Genomic DNA, 8966 nt, shown 5'->3' on the forward strand with positions numbered 1-8966 from the left:
TTACTAATAAAATAAAAATAAAGTTGGTCTCACTATGAACACGACATTTACAGATGGTTTTACTTGTTACCCCGAGACCCGAATAATACTTTTAGTACATGTTTCTTTATTTTCTTAATAAATGTCAGCTTTTTCCGTTACATTTACTTTATAAGAGTCAAATGACCCCACAAAAATATAAATCAGGTGGTATTTCAGAGGGTTGAATTTGAGCTATTTAATATTTCTATTACGTATATATAATAATTAAAGCACGTGTTTCCTTTTTTGAGGGACCGAGTGGACTTGCTACTAGCTATTTTATTTTTGTATTATGTTACATTTATTTTTTCATTTTTATTCACAATGCTTTTTATCCTCAGGATCTATTGTGTTATCTCATTGATGACGGTGGCTTTCTGGTCATGTCCAATCAGAGGGACCACTGGAAAAAGGTTTGTCTGTTAAGTACTTGTCTATCCACAGTGTGGCGCTGTTTGACCCGGGCACTTCACATTGTTGTCTTTCTTAAAACAGATGGGGCTTTTCTTTGGAGACGTGGACCCTTATCTCATGTACGCTCTCTTCAACAACTCCATCTACTTTCGGAGGCAGTCGTTTCAGTATCAGTCCGCATGCGAACCGATCAGCAGCAGCCACACAGGGGCAGCACCGAGGCGATTTTTTGTGGTGAGACTCAACAGCAGAGTTTGTCGAGAGATCTGACATGACATTACAGCCGCACATCCCATAATAGTGCTTATAAAGAACTCTTGCTCATCCTTTGAACCAGTTATAATGGACCAGTGCACACTGGGACACTTCAGAGGAGCTGCAGTTTTGGAAATGCTCTCACCAATTGTCGATGGATGAGACACAAATTCAATGAGACTTGACCCAATATTGGGGCCACAAATAATTGTTTTTGGCCCGTAGGCTTTATTGGACAGGACAGCTCAGTGTGAAAGGGGAATGAGAGAGAAGGGAGGACATTCAGTAAGTTGTCAGAGCCGGGATTCAAACATGCAGCATTGTTTTCATAGTTTATTATATATACACATATAAATATATGTATATACATGTAGATTATTCTTTATAGATTATTTTACATGGTTATTGCACACATAGGCAAGGCACGTTTATTTGTAGACAGAGTATTTCAAAGTGCTTTACACAACAGATAAAGATGCAATAGAATAATGACAAGAAATCTTGTTGAAGATTATAACCATCCCACTTGTGCATGTCCCACGGGTGGGACGTCCTAAGCATAACATAGCAAGCCAATTTGGTCTTATAGTTCTGATGTAGATGAAGACTATTCTAGAATATTAGTTTCCGTATCAACACTTTGCATCTAGTTTCAATTCTACCTTTTGCGTTTAAGTGGCTGGTCAGGGTAATATCAAGTAGTATCTGGTACTTGCTATTTCCTAAACCTCAGTTGTAGTTGATTTATTTTTGTCTTTTCAGTCCATGTAGGGTTTTTATGTCTCTTGTTCTTTGCAGCCGTCTGTAGCTGACCTGCTGAGCTTGGCCTGGTGGACCTCCACAGTGGCATGGTGAGACTGCGTAACATTCAGAACTAAAGATCACTGCTGCACTAAGTGTTCCCATCAACAATTTTAACAGTGTCCAAAATGTGCACATCAATCAGGCACCTGTTGTTTTTCTTTATTTGTTACAGCCCAGTGCGCTGCCACATTTTATATCAACGATATATCCAAACATCATGTAATGTTTTTTTACAGGTCTGTGATTCAGCAGCTCTTATATGGACTGGCCTACAATAGCTGGATTTATCAAGGTAAAATATATATTTAGTAATAAGAATTTAGTCATCAGAATATGATTATAGATTATGACGGTGTAAACCCTCATTTGTCCAGGAGCGTTCCATAGTAGAAAAAGATTCAGTTGTAGTCGTTTTTGCTATACTATAACTGAATCTTTTTCTACTGTTTAAGATTAATTTAAAAACAAAGATGAAGTACTCAGACAAATCAGATTTTTAGGGGTTACTGTAGTTTTTCCTCTGTGAATCAAAAATAATCATATTAGAAACACTGAACAACAAAATCATCCTATTGCACAACTTTTACAACGTTTACAGAAGGGAACACAAAAAAAGGAAACACAAGATGATAAACAAAACAAATAAAACATGCATTTTATATACTTCTCTTTCTATAATTGCTACCTTTATTAAAAATGTCTAAAGTGAAATGCCTGTCTTCTAGATGACTTGCTGGTGGATGGTTTTGAGGCAAAGACAAGCAGCTGTGTGACTATCCAGAGCCAGTTCTACTTCACTAACACCACAAACATGTACAATGTGCTTCAGGACTGTGGCAACTGCTCCCGGTGCGTTCTGCCTTGTTTTAGCTGTTTATTCTCTACGTTATCAAAGAGATTTCACTTACACACTTTACATTGATCACTTAACTGGTTATTACTAGATGCTCGATGTAACTTTTCTGGTGATCTTATTATTTAAAAAAGACACAAGAAACATGGTTATTCAGTGTTTATGAGCAAAACATTTGTGCAAATCTGATATTTAGCATTGGTATTTTGCATTCCAAACAACTAATCAATTAATCGAAAGAAGAACTGTTAGATTAATCAATTAGTAGAAAAGTTACAGAAAAGTTACTTAGTGCAAATTAGTGTCATCAATTGGGTCGTATAAGGTTCTTTACTGACCCCTGGTGGTTGGACATAATATTTTTTTGCCTTGTCCTTGAGCATTGAAGTCTTGCTAGGTTTCTTTTTTTGTTGACAAATTACTCTTCTTAAATGCATTTTTGACTAGATTTTGTACATGTCGTGTGCAGTGACGTGATAGTAATAGTATTGATATCATCTGGTTGCAGGTTGATCCATGCGAAGAGAATAGAAAACACCAATCTTTTGTTTGTGGTGGCAGAGACTCTGCCCTGTACGTCGTGTGAGATCGAGAGGTTAATGCTGGTCCGCACCGAGTGTATCCTTCAAAGTCATAAGCTATGTTTTGAATTGACTTCATATGTGCTGACACCGGACAGGTTCATCCATCACCATGACAGGTTCTTAGACATCTTCTCTAACTCAGAATGAACAGTTCGGGAGGAAAATCCATGCGAAGTCCTAAGCAACGCACGCTATCGAAAAGGCCCCACGTCCTGCTTTGACTACAGTGCCTTAGTAAGAGCAATACAAATCTACTGACTAAATCCACAAAACGCAAGATGGTTTCCAAAGTAGTTCCATAATACAATAAATATTCCCAGTTATCAGGAATGTCGTGAACAGCAAAATCAAATAACAGGAGTACACCATAAAACAATACATATTATGTTAAATAATTCCATAAATATTAAAGTCTGTAAGCCTGTTTTTGCTCAATTTTACATAATGATAATTGATAATAATTTTGTTTTTTCAGGAGAACACATCCGAGTGTGGAAGGGCCCATTTTCTGCAACCCTCTATTGGACTCCTGTTGGTTCAGCTCACTCTGCCTCTCCTCTATCTCAGACTATAGCCAACCTCTCATTCTACACAAGGTTTAGGCTCAGATCTACTTATCAACTCAAAGAAATATTTTGATTTTACAGTAAATTTGCCTTACAGCTTTTGTATTGGTCTGGAGTGAGTGTTGAAGCATGAACTGACATTGAAGCTTTGTAGCGTTGTTGCTCTTTGTTTTGTTGTTTTGCCTATAGATTTTATTGGCCAGGATAAATGTAAGCATGAAATGGGGTGAAGAGTGGGGAGAGACATTCAATGACTGGTTGGAATCAGGGTGAATGTTTTCAAAATGGAGTGTACCTTACTATAAGCAGAAAGTCACAAAATTTGGCTGCATGTTTGATGTTGCTTTTTAAGTTTAGCTCAGTAATTGTATTCCTTTTTATTTTTGCATGCAGCACAATGTTGAAGCTTTACACCACAGTAGATCTGGGCCTTAACGTAACATTTTCTTCAATGTCCTTTCATCTGAGTTTGACCTTTGCCAGTGCTTTGAAGTCTATATAGGACCCGGATTCTTTCAAATGTACACTTAGTGATCCCAATTAGTTAAATGTTACCAGAGCACTTTGACATAAAACCATGGTTTAAAATGCCAATATTTGACCTTAGGGAAGCTTCATATGAGACATACTATGACATATTTCTGTTTCTAAAACATTGTAGTTTTAGAGAAATTTAACTTTTGAATTTAAAAAATGCTTCCATAGAGACATGCTTTGGTCCTCTGTATTGGCAATGTTGTAGAATTTAGTTGCATTTAAGGCTTGATGCGACAAATCAGTGTTTTGTGCAACAGAGCTAACGTTGAGTAATAATAATGTTTTGCCAAGTTGTACATGTAAAGTATTTTAGCATTTGCAAAGACCAAGTCAGTGTAAGACCAAATCAGAGTTAGTTTGCAAAGACAGAACATAACCATATATTTAGTTTTTAAACAAATTTTACCTTCATGAGCAATGAGCATTAACAGTTTTATGTCTCTGTAGGCAAACTCCTATTGCTCCTATACATATGTAAACTAATTTACTGCTGGAAATCCCTCTGTCCTTGTTTGTATTAGCCCTATTTGAATAATGCACTTATGTGTGTTTGTATGCCTGTGTATGAGGAATGTAGCTTCTGGACAGCTTCAGTGAAACCAATGCATTTGTTACTAATATGTGATGCTTGACATAACTGTCTTTTTGAACCTGTTAAATCACTGTAGGGGATGCTTTAACTTTTAACTTTCTATATCTCTGCTGTTAAGAATATAGAGACCTAAAGGCTCTAAATGCACAAAAATTTAGATTAAACCTTGATGTGAAAATATGAAAAAGAACCCCCAGAATGCAGCACAACTTGATTCAGATTTTTCTCAATGTTATAATATTAAAGAGACATATTTATTATTATTATTATTATTATTATTATTAATTTTATTTTTTAAATTATTATTACTATTTACTTAAAATGGTTTTCCCTCATCATTGTTCAGAGATGCACTGATGTTGGCTCATGCATGTTTGAGTAACCTTGTACTCATTCAAGGTTTGAGTGCTATGATATTTTCTGTTGCTTGCTACCATCAACTATGTTAAAGAGTATTAAGAGTGGGAATTTTCTGTTCACTTTTGAGCAGAAAATCAATGGTCCCATTTCTATTATAAGGCTGTTTTAGATCAATATTGCAATGAACAAAATGTGAAATACTAATCTACATCTGCGTATTACTAAACATCCGAAAAAGCACAATATGTCTTCTTTAAGTTTAGAAATTGTTAAACCTTTTTTTCCCTTTTAAATATACCCAAACACTTGAATATTAGTTGATCTAAATAAAAGGTTATGCACAATATTGCGGCATCTTCCTACAGTGATTTAACATCCCTGATGTCATTATCCTTTGAGGTTAATCTACAGAGAGAAGTGATAATATTTTGAAAACCTATTTTTAGAAACTCTTTGTAAAAAAAAAAAAAAAAAAAGCTGTTTTCTCCATCTGCCTGGTGTCTTCCCAGCAGTGCCTTGTCGCACTCATTATAATGGCACGAACACTGGGGCCAAAAACAAACACTCTTTACAGACTGAATTTTAGGGTTGCCTCAGCCTGAAGAAATCTGCTGAAGTAATGGGAAAAACACAAACTTAAAGTGTCCTCAGAGCACTGAAGAGCCAGTGTCCTGCCTTTTCTTCACAGTGTGCGGACATTATTACCCTGCTGCCCTTGTGCTACGTGTTGTTTGTTTCACAATGTGGCTGGGCCTGGTCTAAGCTCTTACTGTATGTTCGTCTCTAACTGCACACATTGACTCTATTATGTATTTGAAACATTTTCCTTCAGGATCGAATGAATGTTTAAAGTACCATTATTGTGGATCTTTACGAAGCATGATAGTTACTCCGGATCAACACCTGGAAGACGTCATTAAGTTCAGTGTTAACTTACTGCAAGTCCATTAGGTAATATTGGGCTGTCATAAACTGTTTACTAGCCACAAATGCTGTGGTCAAAATTATCCTTGGAGTAGTTTAGTCTGAATTGACAATTTACTTGCATGATATTTTACAGACAAGTGTACATAGGCTGTCGTTTACATTCCCTTCATATCACACATTGTCCAGGACATGGGAGAAGTATGGTGGCCCAAAAGGACAAAAGGAGAGAAGTAAAATTAATTTGAGAGTTTGACTTCAATGAAGCCTTTTGAATGTGTATTTTAGGTCTTGCTGCAAGTAAAGCACAGAAATGTTATAAGCAACATACTGCCTGAATAATATCTGTTGTATTAAAACACACATTGGAGTGGAAACGGTTGCATTTGAACACTACAGTAGGTCTATGGCAGTGGCATGTAATTGGCTTTTTTATGATTGATGAATTAAGGTCTTGGTGTTTCTTCATAAAGTTGAGTTATTTATACTTTTTTCTTTGAATATTGTAAGTACTTCTTTCAATAGATCGAAAGTGAATGTGGTTGGAGCATTACTGGTACAGTTTAGCCACATTTTACATCAAACAAAAATGCTAAAGCTTCTACGCCTGTCTTTTTATTGGGTCTAAATAAGAATGTTTTGGCTGTAACTTTGCTTTTAATTTTGCTGATGTTGTTTACTCTGAACAGTTTCTTCTCTTTGTGCCAGTCTCAATGCCACCTCATTTTTGTACAGAAGATGTGAAGCTGTTAACAAAAGAAGGCTATCTTTGTAAAGATTTTGTCAGTCATATTCAAAATGGATATTTAGATGTTTATATCTTTGGTGATTAAATACTATTCATATTTTTCACTTCAGCTCTGAATCCTTATTTCCGTCTATGGTTGTCCCATGTGCATTTACTTTATTATTTATGTTACAATATTACTTTTGCACATTTTTATCAATTACTTTAAAAGTAAACAAAGTTTCCAGTAACCACACAAACACAAAATAAATTTAGCTACATTTTTACAGGATTACTTTTAGTTAGCGATGTAGAAGACGTATCCTGACTAGAATGTACATATAGAGCAAGCAAAATTCCTCTTTATTTTTTTTAATAAGGTATTAATATATTAAATCTTCAAACCAGGTAAACAGAAGAGACTGAATCTGTGACTGTTTTCTGTCTTTAAGATTAAGTTGCTGATTAGAACATGAACTCAGCTTGAATCACACAAAAACAGAAAAACAAAGCTATTCTTTTACTTACTCATTGTATTCACAGTGCTAAGCAAATTTAAAATAGGTGATTTAATAAGAAATAATATTGGGGCTTAACGATAGCCCAACATCTAGAATTTAGATTGACAGTAACCTGAAAGACCCACTGACTCAGGAAAGTTTGCTTTGTCTTTTGAACAATTGCCCCAATACATTAGACAATCAAAAACAATCAGTGGTGTGACCATTGGACATTAATTGCCTGCTGTGCGAGTGATGAAAATTCCATATGTCCGGATGCAAACTGAATATTGAAAATTCAATTCAATTTCAATTCAATTTATTTTTGTAATGGCAAAATCACAACAGCAGTTTCTTCAAAGGGCGATAATGAACAGATTAAACAATGTTCATACTCCCAGCATCCTGTGTTAGACACATTTCCCAAGGTCTCCTGTCCTAAGACCCTCCTCCTCGGTCAGGAAAAACTACCAAACCGCTTCAGAGAATAGATGGGAATGATCTGGAGAGAGCTAAATAAGGTTTGTACCAAACCACACAGACCTGTCTGGAACACAAATGTATAAAATTGTGTTTTAACCAGATTGTAAAAGAAAATCTTAAATGAAAAATGAAACAAAATAACGCTAGTCCTCATGCACATCTCCAAGGAGAAGCACAAAATCTCATGTTTGGAAAAGATTCTGTAAAAAAGTATCCCTGTATTTTATGTAACACCATTGCAGCTTTAGGACACTGGTGAAAATAAATGTTTTCATGTTTGAAAGTGTGTGTGTGTGTGTGTGTGTGTGTGTGTGTGTGTGTGTGTGTGTGTGTGTGTGTGTGTGTGTGTGTGTGTGTGTGTGTGTGTGTGTGTGTGTGTGTGTGTGTGTGTGTGTGTGTGTGTGTGTGTGTGTGTGTGCGTGTGTGTGCGTGCGTGCGTGCGTGCGTGCGTGCGTGCGTGCGTGCGTGCCTTTATGGAGATTGTATTGTTATGCCTGAAATGTTCCACCGTATGGCATTAAACTTGTTTCTAGCCAAGGTGGTCAGTGAAAACATTTACCTCCCTCAATCATCATGCTGCTTGTAGACATTGGAAAGTAATAATAACATTTCTGACATAGACATCATTACTGCATACTTATGAGACACCTATCTATATATAATGGCCTGTGTTTCTGTCGCACTCTCACTGTTGCTAAATCTGACACTCACTGCCAGCTATCCGTCCTATGCTATTCATGCAAACCAAGTGTCCATTATCTAATTCGAGGAGACAGTGCTACTGACCGAGCCAGCTGTCAAAGGATTAAAACTGTGAATTTTGGACAGATTGACAAGGAGCATAGGGGGCCTGGAGTTATCCGTAGTGCCTGCGCGCATTTGTTAGTTATGTCAGTCAGTACAATATCAAACAGTAGGCACAGGTCCACACAGGAAAGATGATAGGTGCATGGCTACTTTTGAAAGTCACCCAAATCTCTAGAGGGAGTGAAGTGTTGTTTTAGCTCTCCTAAAACCTCCTCCAGCTGCTCCTTTTCGGTTACGAGAAACAATCCCTCCAGCAGGGCATTGTGCCTTGTGATGTGGCTTAGAGAGAATTTTACTGATCTGATTTAGCCGTGATATCAGTGGAAATATGTTTGGCACAGCTCTTTACATTGTTCTAATATTAAGTTTATCTAGCTGGCCCTCACAGTTTCACCTCTCACTACTTGACAATAGCAGACACTGGACAGACAATGGTGTGGGGACTGAGGCACATACTGCATCCTTTAGGGACTCTGTCTAGAGAGTATGTAAGTACTTCAACTTCATACAATTTTCTATGGAATAAGGTGTTGAGTTTA

At 36.6% G+C, this 8966-nt stretch overlaps 1 protein-coding gene across 1 annotated transcript in view; it reads left to right on the forward strand.

The window, feature by feature from the left end:
- LOC140365814 (voltage-dependent calcium channel subunit alpha-2/delta-2-like) overlaps nt 1–6767 on the forward strand; it is a 46732-nt gene extending 39965 nt beyond the window's left edge. The window contains exons 31-38 of the mRNA XM_072452378.1: nt 363–434; nt 517–669; nt 1489–1541; nt 1731–1786; nt 2220–2343; nt 2856–2965; nt 3083–3165; nt 3407–6767. Of these exons, the coding sequence (XP_072308479.1) occupies nt 363–434; nt 517–669; nt 1489–1541; nt 1731–1786; nt 2220–2343; nt 2856–2965; nt 3083–3165; nt 3407–3505 (750 nt within the window). The 3' untranslated portion in view covers nt 3506–6767. The remainder of the gene's footprint in view (nt 1–362; nt 435–516; nt 670–1488; nt 1542–1730; nt 1787–2219; nt 2344–2855; nt 2966–3082; nt 3166–3406) is intronic.
- Nucleotides 6768–8966: the final 2199 nt, after the last annotated feature.

This window comes from Eucyclogobius newberryi, unplaced genomic scaffold (assembly GCF_026437365.1).
Source record: "Eucyclogobius newberryi isolate DKJ021-1_F unplaced genomic scaffold, fEucNew1.0.hap1 SCAF_19, whole genome shotgun sequence".
NCBI classification, from domain to species: domain Eukaryota; kingdom Metazoa; phylum Chordata; class Actinopteri; order Gobiiformes; family Gobiidae; genus Eucyclogobius; species Eucyclogobius newberryi.